This window comes from Chlorocebus sabaeus, chromosome 1 (genome assembly GCF_047675955.1).
Source record: "Chlorocebus sabaeus isolate Y175 chromosome 1, mChlSab1.0.hap1, whole genome shotgun sequence".
In the NCBI taxonomy this organism is placed as follows: domain Eukaryota; kingdom Metazoa; phylum Chordata; class Mammalia; order Primates; family Cercopithecidae; genus Chlorocebus; species Chlorocebus sabaeus.
Window position 1 is genome coordinate 98,464,838 of NC_132904.1, and position 20,772 is coordinate 98,485,609.

The window sequence follows — 20,772 nt, forward strand, 5'->3', positions numbered from 1 at the left end:
TCACCCGAAAGTATATATAGTTCCCTTAATCGTAGCTATTTAGAGTAGAATAATGTTCTAGCCAGGAGAGGTCTTTAGAAAGATGGTTAATAGTAACCTATGGCACTAAAAATTCTAAAAGAGTTCTTACCAACCGTCTCCTAACCCCATGCATTCTAAGGAGTTCCCTTTGGAGGTTTCTCTACCAGTGATTTGTAGGCTCATCTTTTTTTTTTTTTTTCCCAGCAAATAATTATTGAATCATACACACATACATGCGCGAACACACACACACACACACACACACACACACACAGAGTCTTCCAAGGACAAAATCAATTTTTGAGACAGTACAGCTTAAACTAGAGAACATAAATTTCAAGTGTCTGGGGGCAATCAGAAATAAATGAAATAAGAAAGTTAACAAAAATAGGGAATGGCAGGGATTGGGGCAGGTGTTTGGAGCTATGTGTGATTAAGAATCCAGATTTGCCAGATCTTCCAAATTTTGAAGAGAAACTGGAAATTCACATTTTTATGTAAATTTCCTGAATTTTTAGCACAGTTCCAACTTAAAATGACAGCCAATTTTAAACTTGTGGGCCAAAAGAAAAATAAAAATGTACAGATTTTATTGAATGCCTCGTAATTTTCAAAGCTACTTCTTTCACTAATGAATTCATTCTTCACATTACAGAAAATGGCATAGCTTCCTTAGAAAAGGTTTTTTCCACCGGACAATTTGCGAGTGGGAATAAGTATGCAGACCTGTCAGAAATTAGAAAGGGACGCATTAGAGAATCTTCTCTTAGTTGAAAGAGACCTGGATAAAGTTCTGAAATTACCATTTACAAAGAAATAAGTCTTTGGCAAACACCTGTTTTAAAAAATTTTAAATGTGTTGTTTTTAAGTAAAATTTTGAAATATGAAAACATTGTTATATAATAAATGCATCATTTTGAAATTATTTTCTAAACTTACCACCTATTTCTGTTGCCTACTTTGTGTTTTAAATATAGAGCTTTTGAGGAAAAACGAAAAGAACAAGAAGAAAAAGAACACCAAATTAGAGAACAAATACTTCAACAAAGAAAGCAGAGGTTTGAAGAAGTTACTGAAAAATTCCAGCGTGCCCATATTCCTCTTTCACAGCGGAGGAAAGCAGGTGCCTTAATTTCTAGAACAATATGAGAACAAAAATTGAAGTTTTAATCTCATTTGACTTGGGTAGACAATAAACTCATAAATGAAGAAATGAAGTGAAAACAAACTAAAATGACCCATATGACTTTTGAGTAAAAGCACTTTAACCAAATGAAAAATAGTCATTTGATTCAGGTTTAATTCAGAGAATACTGTTGGCTCTATTACTAAATTATGAAACTCACGGTTTGAATTGACTTCCAACTGGTTACAATGTTTTGTCTTTTAAAATTGATTTGGTAAGTAGCTTAGTACAAAGAAAATTTAACGTTTGGGTTCAGAAAATTAGTGTCACATTTAGTCTAGTATTTTTTAATGGTTTGGTTCAAATTCATATTTGAGAGACTGGCAGAACAAAAAGAAATTCTACAGAGTAATATAATCCAACAAGATAAAGACTTGGAACCATTTAAGAATTTAAATAAGATTATGGTTGGTTCTTTTGTATCATATCTACATTTTAGTACCTTAAATAGTAAGACAATTAACAATATGTCAAAGCTTCATAAAGAAAAGTGATAAGCAGAACCTTTATGTATTCAGCAAACATATGGTGTACTGTGTTGTACTTAGCCTTAGGCTAAGCTGAGATATAGAAAAATCTAATTGCATTCTACCATTAAAGATCTCACAACCTATTTTGGAGATGAGAGTGGTATAAGCAATGTCAATAATGTAATGATAATTGCTATGGTAGCAGAGTGTGTAAAGTGCTATGAGAGCACAGAGGAAAGAACACTAAACCTATGTCAGGACCTCAAGGACATCATTCTTGGAAAAATGACTTAAGTCAGATCTTAACAAATGAGCATATTGCGAAGCAAACAGAAAATAAAAGGACATCGCAGGCAAAAGAACAGCTTGTACAAATAAATTATGTATTTCAGTGTATCTGAAGCATAGGATGGAGAAAAAAAGAAGAAAATGGATATGAAGCTAGAAAAAATAAAGGTAGCCTGTTCTCATAGAACTTTATATTGCCATGCCAGGAATTTCATCTTTATGCAAAATACAGTCCACTTGCAGTTTTTTTTAACAAGAAAGCAAGCCATTGCTGTGTTAGTAATATTACTGTTAATAAGGGCAGCTAGTAAAACTGTGCAAAATAACAATAGCTTCAACATGATAGGAGTTTATTTTTCTCCCGTATAATATGGAGTCCTGTGGTAGGCAGTCACGAGCTGGTTTGTTGATTATACTGAGATGAGAGACAGAAGGATCATCTGTCACTCGGCTCAACAGTCTTTAGTATATGGTTTTTATTCTCACTGTCGTGGTCACATGGTAGCTGCCAGAGCTCAACCATCATAGCAGTGTTCTAGGCAAGAAGAAAGGACAGGAAAAAAGGGTGCACCTCTGAGATCTCTGCTTGGCAACTTTATTTGCAAGGGAGTCTGAAAAAAATAGTTTTTTTAATGTAAGTATATTGCTACCCCTAACTATATAGGGTCTGTAAGGGAGTCTGAAAAATAGTTTTTTTAATGTGGGTATATTGCTACCCCTAACTATATAGGGTCTATAAGGAAAAAAGAGAAAATGCATATTAGGTGGGGAACTTGGGGTCTCTGTTATATCATTAGATTTGTTAGAAAGATAATTACAGTTACAAGATGGAATATCGATTGAAGAAGAGACTTACTAAAGTAAGTAGACTAGTAGGATACTATTTAAATAATTATGGTAAGAGATGTTAAGCTCCTAAATTAAAGCAGTGCATTGAGTGTAAGAGATAAGAGTTACCATATTCATCCTTTTTTTTCTTTTTCTTTTTCTTTTTTTTTTTTTTTTTTTGAGACGGAGTCTTGCTCTTCTCACCTAGACTGGAATGCAGTGGTACAATCTCAGCTCCCTGCAACCTCCACCTCCCGGGTTCAAGAGATTCTTCTGCCTCAGCCTCCCAAGTATGTGGGATTACAGGTGCCCTCCACCATGCCCAGTCACCTTTTGTATTTTCAGTAGAGATGGGGTTTCACCATGCTGGCAAAGCTGGTCTTGAACTCCTGACCTCAGGTGATCTGCCCTCCTTGGCTTCCCAAAGTACAGGGATTACAGGCGTGAGCTACTGTGCCCAACCAGAGATACTATATTCAAGAGATATAATCACAGCCAGCTGAGATGGCTTATACCTGTAATCCCAGCCCTTTGGGAAGCCAAGGCAGGCGGATGGCTTGAGAGCTCACGAGTTCAAGACCATCCTGGGCAACATGATGAAACTCAGTCTCTACAAACAATACAAAAATTAGCCAGGCATGGTGGTGCATGCCTGTAGTCCCAGCTACTCGGGAGGCTGAAGTGGGAGGGTCACTTGAGCCCAGGAAGTGGAGGTTGTAGTGAGCCAAGATCACACCACTGCACTCCAGCCTGGGAAACAGAGTCAGACCTTATCTCAAAAAAATAAAAAAATAGACATAATCAATAGGATTCAGTTACTAATTTGATTGTGGTGAAAGAGGCTGAGCACGGTGGCTCACACTTGTAATCCCAGCACTTTGGGAGGCCAAGGCGGGTGGACCACCTGAGGTTGGGAGATCGAGACCAGCCTGGCCAACACGGTAAAACCCCATCTCTAATAAAAATACAAAAGTTAGCCAGGCATCGAGGCGGGTGCCTGTAATCCCAACTACTAGGGAGGCTGAGGCAGGAGAATTGCTTAAAAACCCAGTAGGCAAAGGTCATAGTAAGCTGAGGTCTCACCACTGCACTCCAGCCTGAGTGATAGAGCAAGACTCCATCAAAAAAAACAAAAAGTGGTGGAAGAGAGGCTAGAAGGAGAACAGTGCCTCTATAAATTAGCAGAAAACCTTATTTTAAACCTTCAATAAATACTTTTTAAATTAATTGATTACTTTCATAGATGCATCCTTTGTGATGCAAAATATCAGCAGACTATCCTATAGCTTTGCATTCTTCATGTAATCACCAGTTGATTAGGGAAATGGATTGTCTCTAGAGTTCAAGTTTGAACTAAACCTTACATAATAACATACTGTTTTTGTTTAAACATTCTAAATAAATTACAAACATTGTAATAATTTAAAAGTCTGATGACATATTGGTGTTTTAAAGGAGAAAAGAGGAAGATAGTTTGGAAGTACTCACAAAGAGCTAAAGCCAGAAATTCAGTCACCCTATGTCTTATATGATACACTATAGATACCATGTATAGATAGTATAGTATATTTATGGTCTATGATGGGAGGAAAATAATATCTCCATTTGAGGGGGTTGTAGGAGAATTAATGTCCTTAAAAGACAGCTATGCTTCAACTTGAACAAGAAAGAGAAGACAGTATTTAGAGGGAAGTAGGGGAAAATAGAGTACGTTGAGTACTAAAGTGCACAGTGGAAGGCTTTGAGAAAGTGGATATATATAGGACATACGGTTATATTAAACGTTGTACAGGACAGTATATGGATGAGTGTCCATAATAATGTATGACGTTGAGCAAGTTACTTTGCTTCTATATGCTTTAGTTTCCTCAGTTGTAAAATTCAAATATACCTCATAGGCCATAGCAAGGGTTAAATAGTTTATGTGCATTAAGTGCTTAAAAATAAGGTCTGTAACTTAAGTGCTCAGTAAATGTTAGTTGGTGTTTTTGTATGTTCCCCTTTTCTTCATAGGAATATTTATAAATAGTGTCAGAAATTTATACCACTATGAGATCAAATATAGGGGAGTTTGCATGCCAGGATGAAGAGCCTGGACATTTCTCAGAGTCTCCTTTTTCCTGATAAATATTCTTAAAATTGGTGATGAAAACTTTGAGGTAACACATTCTCTTTTGGGAATTGAATGTCAAAATTTAAAGTATTTACACTATTCTGAAAATATTTTCTTTTTACAAAAGTTTTAAAGTAATATTTTATCATTAGCCAATTAAATTATATGTAAAGAGACTATTGAAGATAAAGTGATTCTGCACTATTTGGTCTTTATTATCTCTTTAGTTTTCAGAAAACCAGTTCCTCCATTAGAAGAGGCCCTCAAACAAATTCAGGAATCCAACTTAAAATCAGATGTAAACCTTCCCTTTTCCCATAGACCAACAATAAACTGGAGGTAAGTAATTTATGATTATTGTATACAATTATTACAATAATTGTATAACCATCCAGTTGCTGTGCTTGTCAGCCTTTTCATCAGCTATTCCTCACCTCTGTTTTAGAATTTATTATTTTATTTTTGCAGTTTAAATTGAGGTAGAGTAGAATGTAAATTCCTCCAAGAATAGGTCAGAATTCCAATTTGTTGTCTTAAAGTCTTTGGTGTTACAAAATACTATATATGTTAAATAATTTTTTGTGGAACATATCAAAACACTTTAAATATTGATATTGATATTTTGATTAAAATTGTAATATCTTTACTGAGAAGAGAAAAATTATGTTGAATTGTAATAAATTTAGGTAAAAAGAGTAACTTTATGGTAGAAATGGGTTTTTCCTCACTGAAAATCTATCTTGAATGTCTTGAAAAGATTACAGAGTCTCCTGGTTCTTCTACAGGATGGCATAAGTGAATCATCTAGAAGTAATAGGATAGACCAATCAACCAGTGGGTACCCTCGGACATCCTGAATCTTCCATTTATTTATTCCCAACATTTCTTAACGCTACTACGTGTAAAGAAGTAGATCAGGCATTATAAGGGGATATGGAGAAGTATATACTATTGTAAAATATAATCCCTAGTGTATAATCTAAAAGATAAGTGAAATCGTGCTTCAGAAATACAGAATAGTGCCAAATGAGTAATTACAATAATATATAAAATTCATTTATATAAATAACATCTACAATTCAGACAACAAATTATGTTAATATTTTACCTGTGCATAATGTTATTCCATTTTTAGAATATCTGTGGTCAATAGTTCCCTTGATTAGGACTAAGAACAAGTAAATGTACCCTCTTGATCCTAATTGGAGTTCAGGAAAGACCTCATGGGACAGAGAATTCTTCAGCAAAGCTTTGAAGAAAATAGTAGTTATTTGGAACAAGTGAATGGATGGCATTTTAGACAGAGAGATGAGCTGTGCAAAAGCGAAGGGCAATCGAAGCCATGATATACTCTAGGAGTAAGAGCATGTGTACATCATACAATGCAAAATACAGATGGCTTTGCCAGATACAAGATTGGAGAGAGAAGTGCATCTGTATGCCAAGAAATATAAACTTTACCTTGAGAGTTTAAGAGGAGTCAATGAATAATTTTAGACAAATTAGTGATAAGGTGAAATTTTCTTTTTAAACATGTTATTCCAATCCATTGTGAACAATTGTGGATAATGGATTGAAAGGTGGGGATATTTCATTAAATGTAGGAATTATATAGCCTAGAGCTCAAGAGAAACGTAGGCTAAAGGCATTTGAAGCCATGGTAATGCATATGGTCAACTATGGAGAGTATGTGTGTGATGAGCACTGAAGAACAGCAACATTTAAGCAAGTGGAAAAAAAAAGGAGATGCTTGCAAACAGAATGGCTAGAATGACTCATATAGGACTAGGAGAGGTCAGTACTATGAAAACTAGGGAAGGATAAATGTTCATGGGGAAAAAAATAGTTTACAGAGATCAAATAACTTCTAAAGAATCAGACACATAATATCTGTCAGTCAGGATCCTGGCAGGAAACAGGAGGCACACTTAAAAGAGGTGACTGAGAGGTTAAGTAAGGGACTATAAAACCAACAAAGGATGGTAAAGCACCCCCAGAACTGACACAAAGTCAATATTACCAACACAGACCTAAACTGAAAAGAGCTGGACTGTAGAAGAAGGAGGCTGGACAGGTCCTGTGGTCTTAGGGAGAGGAATGTAAGCTACTGCTAAACCAAGCCCAGCAGGGAGGAAGTGAGAGGAATAATTATCAAAAACCACTTTGTTCTCTCACCCTCGTTTCTCCTTCTAGTCCCTTCCACTGGCCAAACTCAGCCATAAATCAAAGAGCAAGGGACGATTCAGTCTCTTGGAGCAGAGTCAAGTAGAGAAATGTGACAGATGAATCTGGAGAGGCAAAGAGAGAATATCCAACATACAAACAATGTGTCCACTGTATTTCACAACAAAAGAAGTTACTGGCAACTTTTGTCAGACCAATTTTAGTGCAGTGGTGGGGGCAGAAAATAAATTGCAATGAGTTGAAAAGAAATGGAGAGCAAAAAGGATAACAAGTTTAGTTTGACTGTGAAAGTTAGAGAGTGATAGGACAATAGCCAGAGGAGATGTATGGCCAATATATGGCTTTTCCCTTAAGAGAGATCTTATGATATTTAAATATGAATATTAAAGTGATAAGCAACAGAATTATAGTCTAGAAAGGTAGAGTAGAATTTGAGTAAGTACTTATCCTGTGTTGGACATTGATTAGCATGGATTACACATGTGAATGAGATATGGTCCTCTGCCTAGCAAGGGTTTGCAATTACATTATAATACCGTTTGTTGGTCTTTACAACATAATACACATGTAATACTGCATAATGGGGATTGTTACAGAAATACTAGCAAAGTAATAAAGAAGTACAGCATTGAAGGTAGAAGGTAGTCTTAGAGAATGAGTTAAGATTTATCAGAGAAGCATGTGTTGGGTTTTAGGCATGTGCAGTGCTACAGTGTTGTGAAAGGCATAGACCCCCGAGGAAATAGAACTTATTCAGAGTGGCAGAGCTGTAGGATGTGTTGCTGATGGGACAGGGGATGATCTAGAAATGTTGATTGTGATCAGATGTAAAATGTTTGTATGTCTAGCAAGTGAGTGTGAACTTTATCCTGTAACCAGTGGGGAGCCAATGGAGGTTTTTCAGCAGGGAGTGGTAGCATCCTCTTTATTATTTGAGAAAGATAAATGGTGCAAATGTTGGAGAATAGAGAAGATAGAGACAAATTGGAGGCAAGGAGACCAGAGAGGAAATTATTGGAATAACCCAAGGGATAGATCCTTACTGCTTAAACCATAACAGTGCTATTTTGTGTAGTGAAGAAAGGATGGATCTGATAATAAAAGGTTTTGAGTAGTGAGAGTATGAGAGAGAAGAAAGAATGAAGATAATGTGCTTTCACAGTGCAGAGAAGTAACATGAAGAAATAAGAGTTTAAGGATATTGATCAACTCGAAGTATAAGAATTGAAGTATAGGCTGGGCATAGTGGCCCATACCTGTAATTTCAGTGCTTTGGGAGGCTGAGGAAGGAGAATCGATTAAGGCAGGAGTTCAAGACCAACCTGGACAATATAGCATCTCTACACACACATACAATGTAAAAATTATCTGGGCATGCTGGCACACACCTGTAGTTCTAGCTACTCGAGGAGATGAGATAAAAGGATCACTTGAGCCCAGGAGTTGGAGTCGCAGTGAGCTATGATCACACCACTGCACTCCAGCCTAGGTAACAGAGTAAAATCCTGTCTCAAAAGAAAAAGGAGAAGGAGAAGGAAAAAGAAAAGAACAAGAAGATGAGGAAAAGGAGGAGGAAGCAGAATTGGAGAATAGACAGAATAGAAGCAGAAAGAAAAGATACTTCATTAAAAGAATAGATGAGTTTGGTATAGGACAAAGGAAATAGAAAAAAGCAAAAAAAAAAATCAAAAGCAACTGATATTTTGAGTCTTGATGATTAAGAGAATGTGATTAACTTTTTAAAATTCCCTTTGAGCCTTCTGAATTTTTTTTTTCTATCAGTTGTTATACTTCATGCTAATTGGATATTTTAGTCTCACTCTGTCGCCAGGCTGGAGTGCAGTGGTGCAATCTCAGCTCACTGCAACCTCTGCCTCCTGGGTTCAAGCAATTCTCCTGACTCAGCCTCCCGAGTAGCTGGGATTACAGGCACGTACCACCATACCCAGCTAAGTTTTGTATTTTTAGTAGAGATTGGGTTTTACCATTTTGGCCAGGAGGGTCTCGATTTCTTGACCTGGTGATCCACCCACCTCGGCCTCCCAAAGTGCTGGGAATACAGGCCTGAGCCACCGCGCCCGGCCAGATGTTTTCAGTTTTGAAAAACTCTTGTAGAATGAAGAAAAGCATAGGCATTTTTCTTGTTCGACAGTGTGCAGCTGCTTGAAGTCTTAGAAGAGTTAAACTGTCAGAACAACTTTGTTTTCCCTGTAGCAAACATGTAGATATGATTACAGCAAGTCTACGCTAGGATCATTAAATAACACACATAATCTTTGTTTTATGAGAAATGATCTTCATTGTGCATTAGAATACCTAGTTTTTGTGTTATTTTAATATACTATTTTGACTTTGACTTCATGATATCTATCTATGTGTGCATGTTTATATATGTATCACACAAATTCTATGTATTTGGAAAACAAGTATATACAATGTATAGTGAGAACACTATGATTTACTTATTAAAAAGTTAGACTTCTCTCCACAGATACCCAATAGTCTTAAGTAATGTATATGAAAGTGCTTTGTAAACTATGAAATTCTATACAAATATGAGATATTGGAATATTAAGAATCAGGTGTTAGGTTAGTGGGCATATTTTTATTTATTGAAAATTTGATTAAGCTGAAATCATTGATAAACTACTATCATATTAAAAATACATTTTCAGTGGAACGTAAACCTCAATGTGATAAGAAATAAAGTAATGCCATGAAATAAGGGGCTTACAAAGAAGCAGAGGTATATCAGTAAGATTATTCTAATGTGGAAAATGTTAGTGGTAGATAAAAACAAGATGTGGGCGATGTGATCATGTAAAAGAGAAAAAAAAGTACGATAAAATGCAGGGCATTTAGTGCTTAGGCCCCAAGACAAATCAGAGAATAGGTTCTCATGAACATAGAAGCTGCTTCAGCAAATAGTGAGACATAAAAATATTAATAAGGGAGTAAAGTTAAAAATATAAGAAGTAATTAGTCTTCTATCACCACCGAATCCTTATCATAAAACTAATGTGCTTGACCATTCTGGAAGGTGTAAGGTAAAAGGGAGATATATTGTCTCCTGTATTAAATGGTTAAACTTCAATAAAATGATACTGCTAGATATCTATCTCCAATATCCATGTATTTGTGGTGTGGCAGTTGATCCTGAACTACGTGCTACACTGAGAAATCTGGCCAGAGCTGAGCAGTTATCTATTGACCTCTATTTGCCCTTTGAACTCATGCTTTAAACCAGATTGTCCAGCCCATATTCCTGTATCTGTATGAGTAAAAGGCTTCTGAGAAGTGAAAATATTCTAAGAGCCAGAAATAAGAAATGGCGAACCTGAATAAGCTATGTACATTTTTCAGTCCATGTGAGAGGACACTGATTGATCAAAGGAAGATCATGCATGGACCCTATGGACAAAAAAAAAAAAAAAAAAAAAAAAAAAAAACATGAATCAAAAGCCTAGAGGCAGCCCAATAAACCAAAAAAAAAAAAAAAAAAAAAAAAATCTTAATAAGGCTATCTCTCTACTTGCCTGTCCAAATGCTTTTCCACCTGTGCAGATCCATTCCTGCCTGTCCAGCTGTCTCCACACCTGACCCCTACTTACCTGATCAACTGTCTCCTCCACGGGTCCCATTGCGGTCCCACCACTTCCAAATTCTTCCTAGCTACCCAACTGTTTCTCCTACCCACCAGCCCCATATACTGCCTATCCATCCATCTGTACCCTCTACTCTTCCAAAGACCTTTGCACCAGTCCCATTACTGTCTTACCCAATTAAATATCGTCCTCATCCTCCAAACCCGGCTACTTCCAGCATTTCTAGCAGTTTCCCTCATCTACCAGCACCAATTCCTTCTTGCCCACCTGGCCATCTACCCCACCCACCCCAAAGGTCTCCAGTCCTTCCTGACCCTGACTCACAGAACAAGTTATTTTACAAAACTTTCAGACCCAAACATTTCCTTCCAGCACAGCGTTCTACCGCAGCCACTCTAATGCCTGCCCTTGTTCGTCGTTCCCTTCCAGCTCGACTGGTTGTTTCCCCAACCCCTTTGGAACCTCTCCCTGTTTTGAAGCCTACCTGTTTATCCAGTCACTCCCCTCATCCACCAGTCCCCACTCTTTCTTATGTCACTCCGTTGCCTGCACATCCTGCTAGCTTGGATTCTTTTCAGTCAGTCCAGCGATCTGTTCCACAAGCCACAGCATTGTCAAATCAGCCCAAGGCCTTTGCAGATCATCTACTAGCCTCAGTTCTCTCCCTTGCATCTCCCTGTCATTCTCCATCTTCTTCTTTGCCTTCATCTCCTTCTACTTCCACATCCTTTTCTTCAGCCTGTATACCGTTTTCTTCCTCCTCATCTGTTCTTTCCTCTTCTTCGACTTCCTCTTCTACTTCTCCATCCTTACCTCCTTCATCTATCCCTCTTTTTTCCTCTCCTTTGCATTCATCTTCCTCTCCAGGTTTGCCTCCAACTTACTTAGCTTTTCCCTCTCCAATTTCTCCTGTTTCTTCTTCCTTTATGATTTCCTCTTCCTTTCCCCCTATTCTTCACTCTCCTTCTGTTTCTACCTCCCCATCTCCTTTTATTCCTATCCACCCCTTCAATCCTCCTCACTGGGGGAAGAAAGTAGAGAAGAGAAGAGAAGAAAGTGAAGTAGAGAAGAAAGGAATAGAGAAGAAAAAGTTGACAGACGACAACTTTAAAGGTAAATAAATTGAGTTTATTAGATATTTTGTAGATATAGCAATATTTTGTTTGGGAAGGGCGACTGAAGGGGAAAGATTTAATGCAAGAGTAGGAAAGTGTAAAAGGAAGAGACAGAAACATACTCTCAAGGAACTTTGAGAGTTCAGGAACTTGTATTAAATACCTTCTTGCTCTCCCTGATTAAATGTGTGATCACAAAGGGATAGTTAAGAATCTAGTAATCTTTGACCTTGACTACTCCAGTCTGTCCAAATAAAGATATATATGGATATTGGAGATAGGTAATAGGTATATATCACATGTGACCATCGTCACCTTCCAAAACATTTTTATTCTCATTAAAGTGGGAATAATTTAATTGAATTAGGAATAAATGCTCTTGGGATTCATACTGCCAGCCTCAGTGCAGCAGCATTCAGCTATATGATAGTCTCATCCCTATCCTATCCTCCCCCAAAAATCTTCTTTAGTTCTTTGCTTTCACTTTGTATATGTACTGAAATGTAACATGCTATAGCTTTGCAGAAGATACAAAATTCTAATAGAAAATGATGTCATGCACTGAAAATGTTTGAATGACCCCTTAGCATAGTAGACTCTATATTAAGGGTACACTTCTGTAGCATAAAAACCATGCTTATATTCCTATTTATATTCCTGAAATAACTGAAAACAAGTGAGTACTTGGCCTCCATTGAGGAAGATCCAAGTTCCCAAAGCTAGTTAAATAGGGAGGAAATTCCTGCCGACCCCGACAAGCAATTTTTATATTTTCTATCTGCTTGAATCTTCAACCAACACTATTAGGGTTGCAGTTTTTTCCTAACCTACCAGCCATGACATCAACTCAGAAAGAAGGGTAATGCAGTATATTATTATCCATATAGGAATGCTCTTAAAGACCTGAGGACTAACTCTACACAGGAATTACTTCTACCCTTATCCCAGATGATAGAGGGATAGGTTATAATAATCAAAGGCATGAATTACTGGGCATTCCTATATGAAGGTGGAGTTCTTTACTGGCACTTTAGTCTCACAACTATTTTTATTCTACTATTGATTGCCTTAAATTCTCATTCTAACATGTCTATATATTTCTCCAATATCCTTATATGTGGTTACCTGGACAAACACACACATATTACACAAATGTGTCATGTATATACATATAGAAAGAAGTTAACTTTATTTAAATGTACTAAGCACTTTCTGTGTCTGGTTCACAGAGCTATAGACTCTGCCTTGCCTTCAGCATTATCAAAAAATGATCACAAACATCAGAAACAACTCTTATCCAGAATCAATTGTGATAAAGAAATGAATGAAAATATGAGGGCAACCTTGGCTACTAGCAAAAATGTGTTCCAGCTTAAACTGGAGGAAACTCAGAAACGCCTAGAAGATCAGCATCTAAGCAATTTGCAAGTATGAAACTATAAAAATGTTGTTAATATTTTAATTCCTTGTACTAATTTTGCTCCACTTTTGCAATGTTCTCCACTAAAAAAATATCTTACTGGCTAAGAGTGGCCTTGAAAGAATGTGGATGAATCAGCACAAATTCATCATAGAAACTATAGAAATAATTTTTTAGTTTTTTCCTTACCTTTGAAAGTACAATGTAATGTATTATTGTTAGAGATTGTATTACAAAAGCAACTAGAAAAGTATAAAGATGTAGATATTAGTTTCTTAATGGAAATATGGCAGAATTCACTAGAAATGATGTTTGTAATCTATCCCTAGAAGGGCATATACTTTGTTATTTTTTCCACAACTAAATACAGATATCGGCTGATTTTCCTACATGTCCATCCACGTACTTTATTTTTCATTAATAATTATACACATTTATGAGATTTTTAATAAACCAATATCAAGATTAAATTCATAACATTGACCTGATTCATCCAACAATTAATCAACAGTGGCAAGGCTAAGAAGGCAAAACAGAAGATTCCTGGCAGCTATCGTGATGTGCCTTCCTACCATAAACAACTATGATTATGAATAAAATATATAAAACAACAGCTTTTAGACATGAGCCAGAGGCAGTGCAGGATGTGATCTTGAAAAGGGGAAGCAATGACGTAAGCCTTATGATCACCTAGGCTTTCTATGTCGGTATATTTCCCTGAATAAGCCTTAAAAAGATCCACTAGTAACCCAAGCTACCTATTAAACAAAAAAACTTAACACTTTTTTCTGTTTTTCTTTTCTTTTTTTTTTTCTTTTTTTTTTTTTTTTTTTTTTTTTTGAGACGGAGTCCCACTCTGTCACCAGGCTGGAGTGCAGTGGTGCAATCTCAGCTCACTGCAACCTCCGCCTCCCAGGTTCAAGCAATTCTCCTGCCTCAGCCTCCCGAGTAGCTGGGACTACAGGTGCCTGCCACCACGCCCAGCTAATTTTTGTACTTTTAGTAGAGACGGGGTTTCACCACATTGGCCAGGATGGTCTCAATCTCTGGACCCCATGATCCGACCACCTCAGCCTCCCAAAGTGCTGGGATTACAGGTGTGAACCACCATGCCTGGCCAACACTTCCTTAAAGAAGACTATGAAATCTAAATATTCAATAACATGATGCTCACAATGTCAGCATTCAATCAAAACTTACTAGACATATGAAGAATCAGGAAAGTATGACCCATAACCAGGAGAAGAGTAGTCAGTATAATCAGACAGAAATAACAGAGATGATGGAATTAACCAACAAGGAATTTTAACATATTTTTATAAATATTTTCAAGGAATTAAAGTAAAAATGTACATAAGAAAAACAGTTTAAAAAAGAAATAAACAGACCTTCTAGATCTGAAAAACATACTGTCAGAAATGAAAAACTGACTGGATGGGCTTAACATTGCAGTGATTGCAGAACAAAAGATTAGTGGACTTGAAAACATAGCAATAGAAATTATCCAAGCTGAAGCTTTAGGAGAAAAAGGCTGGAAAAAAATGAACAGATTGTTAGTGATCTGTGAGTCCATATAAAGCCATCAACACATTTAATTAAAATTAACATTTAAATAAAATTTCACAAGTGGGAATGGAAATGTTTAAAGAAACCATCACTGGAAATGTTTCAAATTTGATGAAAATTATAAATCCACAGACTCAAGAAGCTCAACAAACTCTAAGAAGGATAAGTGTATGCACACACACATACCACAGAAAGGCACATAAAAATCAGATTAAAGCCAGAGGGAAAAAAGATATGTTACATGCAGGGCAATAAAGATAAGATGGACCGCTCATGTAACTTATAAGCAAAACTTGAAGTTGATCATAATGTTTCATTATTTAATGGTGGAAAAAATTCTGAAAAAAAAAAAGTATTGTTTATGAAATCAGAAATTGCCAAACTTCTTTTGAAGTGATTTGGGAGATGAAGCAATTACAGACCTATGCAAACGGAAATCTTAGAGCCATGGATGTCATACTTATATCTAGAAGGATCTTCTAATGCAAATTTCTGTGTCTCTCTAGATGTAACCTCAAAGGATGCCTTCCAGGCCTGATTTCATCATCATTATCAGTTAAAACAACTTAGTTCCAAGAACAGGCATTGAAGTAGCTGTGCTTTGTTTTGTTCCCTGTTTGGTTGAGTGACTATCACTTTAAGAAGTATGCCAAAGGATATGATAAATAGGGACTAAATGCTAAAACTATAAAACTCTCATGAATAATTTTTAAAATTTATTCCATAATACTAAATCAATAAGAACTATGTAAATTAAAATGTTTTTATTCTGTAATTTGTTTACTTTAGTTCTTAGTTTACTTACTGGGCTAAAAAAAGAATGTAATTTTGTCTGATACCATAGTATGTAAATTTTTTAAATTTTCATATTTTAGATAAATCTAAAATGTACGATAACTCTTAAGGGATATCAATTTTCTTTCCATTCAGCATTTTGACTAGATATACAATTTAATGTCTTCTTAAAATTTATTTCTGTATATGTGATATAGATTAATGCATTCTAGATATGTGTGAGAAAATAGAAATATTTTTAAACATTTACCATTCATTGAAGTAATTTTGAAATTTTATTAAAGACTGATAAATTTCATGTAAATTTCAGTGAAATAGTGATGAAAATGTCTATGGAATTTATGGAAATTACTGCTACGCTAAACCTCCAAAAGGAGTCATCAAAGTCAATAGTTTTTGAGTCTAAACCCATATGAAAATTACCTGGGGAATTTAAATAATACCAATATATGGACCCCATCCAAGTGTTAAATCAGCAGGACCCAGGTAGAGATATTTTACAGAGTTCTTTATGTGATTTTAACATGTAGGCAGAGTTAAAAGCCTTAGTAGAATCCACAAAATTAAGTTTTGTAAAAAGATGTAGCCCCTACTAACAAGAGGCTCACATTAGGATCGCAGAGCTTTTAGGAGCCTCATTCAAGTCCAGTGAATGTTTTAGGAAAAAGTACAATTTGTAAATAATTATTTTTCAGAATCTCACTTGCTATTACCAAGCCTTCAAGAAACTTCATACTCTAAATGGAATAGCAATAACAAAAATATTTTCTAAGTTCTAACTGTGGCTAGAATAAGCAGGTATTACTTTAGGAGTTGAAATCAAAGCAAGCATACTATACTGTAAGTCTTTGTTACCTCCCTATGTTTTACCTTGAGGATTGCTGCAGCGGTAAGAATTATTTATATACCCACGATGTTTATAGTCATATTACTCTATATGCAAGGAGATTTGGGCTCAGTAACAATGGTATGTTGAATCATTAATCTTGGCATTTAACAGTTTATAAGCTATAAAACAGTGTTCTTTTTTTTCCAGAAATTTTGTGATGAAGTTAATCAGATAACCAATTCTGAAACCCTCTCAAGTATAGACAGTCTTGAGCCTACAGAGCATGAAGAAATATATTTAACACTTAATAAGGAGCATTCCACATCCATCCAGCGGAATACCATTTCCCTCAAACCAGCAAGTATGCAATCAACTAAACTCAGCTGCTTTGATGAAGATAAACTGGCATTCTCTAAAACTCAACATATAAATAATTGGCTTACAAATGTAGATGCTTCAAATACTCAGAATGTCACACCTTTCTCAGATATTTTAAGTAAATCTAATGTTCTACCTTCATGGGAATATTTTAATAGTAAAGAACAAAATCCATCTTCTTTGAATGGAACAGTGGAAAGAGCCACAAATACTGCTAATAATTCAGTAGCCTTTGTATCTAGCCCACCTATATTTGTACTAGATAAAAAATGTGAAAAGACCTCTGAAACTAGCACTGTAAGGACAACTGACTCCACTTCTGGAGCATTCAAAAGAGAAAGGCCGTTAGTTACTGAGAGCCCAACATTTAAATTTAGCAAATCCCAAAGCACTTCAGAATCTCCAACCCAGGAAGTGGCTACATTTCCAGACCAAGAGAAATATTCTGAATTAAATCAAGAAAATGGAACTACTTCAATTCCTACTTCATGTGTACCAGTGGCAATGCCTTTAGTTTTGCCATCTAATAAACAGTCAGCTAGACCTTCAGCAAAGAACAGTATACACATAAAAGAAATTGATGCAGTGCAGTGTTCTGATAAGTTAGATGAATTGAAAGATGGTGAAGAAGAAAAGATAAAATATTTTAACTGCAATAAGGGAGAGTTGCCTTTATTTTCAGACAGTTTTCAAGATGCCTACATACCTCACAATCCGGATTCAAAAGATGAAAAACAAAAATTCGCTGAAACATCATCCTTGTCTAATGTAACTTCTAATTATGACTTTGTTGGCCAGCATAAGAAAATGAAATACAACATCCATGAGAGAAATGGTGTGAGGTTTCTTAAAAGTATTTTAAAGAAAGAATCTAAATATGAACATGGTTATCTTAAGGCATTAATTATAAATCAGAGCTTTAAGTTTGGAAATCAAAAAGCAGCAGCTATCAAAGATAGTATTGAATTAACAAAGGAAAGGGAAAAAGGTGCAGAAATTCCAAAGACTATTAAAAAACTGAGGTGGTTTGATGAAACTAGCAGTATAGAAAACAATGCTGAAGACAGTCATTCACTGAAGAATAAAACAGGAATAACTCAACAGCATTCTCAAAAATTCCGCATTCAAAGTGGTGCTGGAAGCAACATAATTAGTGTTTCTGCTTGTGCTGTAAATTCTGCTGCTAGAAAGAAGTCCAGGGAGGATTCTATCTCTGAAAATGTTACGACTTTAGGAGGATCTGGAGCAGACCATATGCCTTTGAACTGTTTTATACCTTCAGGTTATAATTTTGCTAAACATGCCTGGCCAGCCTCAAAAAAAGAGGAAAGTAAAATCCCTGTACATGATGATTCTAAAACTAAGCAAGGTAAGCCACAAAGAGGTGGAGCAAAAATAATTAGAAAACCAGGATCTGCAAAAGTCCAATCAGGCTTTATATGTACAAACAGAAAAGGCACTGTCATTGAACCACAATCTGCAAGCAAAGTCAACATATTTACACAAGCTCAGGGAAAATTAATTATACCTCGTCCTTCTCCCCAATCTACATCAAATATTAGAAGTGGTAAAAATATACAGGTGTCTCAGTGTCAATCAGTAACTCCTGAAAATCCTCAAAACATTATTACACATAACGGTTTTAATTCAAAACATGTGCTTCCAACAGAACACAATTTGAATCAGTGGAATCAGGAAAGTAGTTCTCCACTCTCAAATGCTTGTTCTGATCTAGTCACTGTGATACCATCACTGCCATCATATTGTTCTTCAGAGTGCCAAGCTTTTGCAAAAATAAATCATTCAAATGGCACTCAAGCAGTTGCCCAGCAAGATGGGACATTATATTGCACCCAAAGAAGTCCTGTTTGTGAAGAAAGTTATCCATCTGTGACTCCAAGAACTGCTGAAGAAGAATCGGTTCCCTTGTGGAAAAGAGGGCATAATGTCCTGCATCAAAATAAGAGGGCTACGGGTAAGAATAAATTTATAGCTTTTTATAGATAAAATGAACACCTTTGTTAAAGTCATGTGAAATTGTTCCTATTTATGTATGGACATACATACTACATAAATATTAGTATTGAACAATAGCTGTATAGAAATAACTTACCTTCAGGCCGAGCACAGTGGCTTACACTTGTAATCCCAGCACTTTGGGAGGCCCAGGTGGGTGAATCACTTAAGGCCAGGAGTTCAAGACCAGCCTGGCCAACAGAGCGAAATCCCATCTCTACTAATACAAAAGTTAGCCCGGCATGGTGGCGCATGCCTATAGTCCCAGCTACTTGGGAGGCAAAGGAAGGAGAATTGCTTGAACCTGGGAGGCAGAGGTTGCAGTGAGCCGAGATCGCACCACTGCACTCCAGCCTGATGACAGAGCAAGACTCTGTCTCCAAAAAAAAAAAAGAAGTAACTTACCTCCTGTAATAGTGTGATTTTTGGCCAGGCACAGTGGCTCATGTCTGTAATCCCAGCACTTTGGGAGGCCAAGGTGCGTGGATTTACTTGAGATTGGAAGTTCGAGACCAGCCTGGCCAACCTGGCGAAACGCTGTCTCTACAAAAATACAAAAATTAGCTGGGCATGGTGGCGCGTGCCTATAATCCCAGTTGCATGGGAGGAGGCAGGAGAATCGTTTGAACCTAGAGCCCAGGAGGCGGAGGTTGCAGTGAGCCGAGATTGTGCACCACTGCACTCCAGCCTGGGCGACACAGCCAGACTCCATCTCAAACAAACAAACAAAAAAAATTGTGACATTAGTAGCTGAAGTTTTTAAGAGAATGACCCAACCTGTGCTCAACTGAAATTAGAAACTTTTGCCAGCCTCCATTTTTTCCCATGACTTTTCCTGTTAGTTTAAGAGGAAGGACAAGGAATAGGATCTGATTCTTGTCCCATATTATTCTGTCATTACTATTGTAGTCAAATTTTCCATCAAAGAAAGCACAGTGAAAAATATTGTTTAAATTATTATAAACAAGTGAATACATGTAATTATATGCATTTTTCTTTAAAATGTTTGTTAAATTGAGTTGCTATAAGCTAATATTAATTAGATATACCTGATTCTCCCATTCCCTTTCCCAAAGTGTGGTAGCTCCGCTTTTATCTGCCATGAGAGCAAAAAAATGGTATCATTGCCTTGAAATATTTTTGAAAATTAATTCTCTATAGAATGCCATTGCCCTTACTAGCTGGTTGACTCTCATAAAACTTCTTTCCTCCTATGAGGGAATAAACTAGAAAGCAATACATTTTCCTGCCAATAGGAAACAGTTGCCTATTGAGAAATAGGACTGGAGTCTGGAGGCAATCAGACAAACAACTCTTGTTTTTCCAAAGGTATGAATAAATATTGATATATAATGAGAGTTTAAAATTTAATATTCAAAGTCATCTTCAATTAAACCATGAGTTTTTAAGGACAAGGGACATTTGTGTAATTCATCACCGTATCCCCAGATCCTAACAAGTGTCTGGCACTTAGTAATCACCCAAACTCTACTTGAATTGAATGCATACAAGCCACATTAGCAGAAGGGAAGCTAAATGCAGACACTATAATCTAAGAATCTTCATTACTTGTCTACAAAAATCTAGATTTTAAAAAATTGTTTCTGTCACTAAAATTATGATTTTTTTATCCAGTCATTTCAAAATGTAACTTTAGTTTTCACAACAGTTCAAAAAATGAAGGTATCATACAGATTAAATATTCTAAAATAAATAATGATGGTTACCCTTATTGAGTTTCTACCTTGTACCAGTCACAGTACTAAGTGTTTTATACTTATTATCTGATTTAAACCTTCTAATAATACTGAGAAATAAATATTTTTAAAACACTGTTTTGCAAAGAAGTAAGCAGAATTATCCAAGGTCAAGAGCTAGTAAATAGCAGAATTGGTATTTTGATCCAGATCTCTGTGGTTCCAAGTCCTGTGCTATTTGTACTAAAACCATATAGTAA

At 36.2% G+C, this 20,772-nt stretch overlaps 1 protein-coding gene across 3 annotated transcripts in view; it reads left to right on the forward strand.

Annotated features, from left to right (window-relative positions):
* CEP126 (centrosomal protein 126) overlaps positions 1 to 20,772 on the forward strand; it is an 86,248-nt gene that overhangs the window by 33,810 nt on the left and 31,666 nt on the right. For 2 of the 3 annotated variants that reach the window (XM_008020629.3, XM_008020628.3), the window contains exons 3-6: positions 1,000 to 1,145; positions 5,135 to 5,246; positions 13,041 to 13,239; positions 16,629 to 18,774. In XM_008020629.3, coding sequence (XP_008018820.1) covers positions 1,000 to 1,145; positions 5,135 to 5,246; positions 13,041 to 13,239; positions 16,629 to 18,774 — 2,603 coding nt within the window. Of the gene's footprint in view, positions 1 to 999; positions 1,146 to 5,134; positions 5,247 to 11,702; positions 11,810 to 13,040; positions 13,240 to 16,628; positions 18,775 to 20,772 lie in introns of those variants that run through there. The other variant, XM_008020632.3, reaches the window with a different exon arrangement.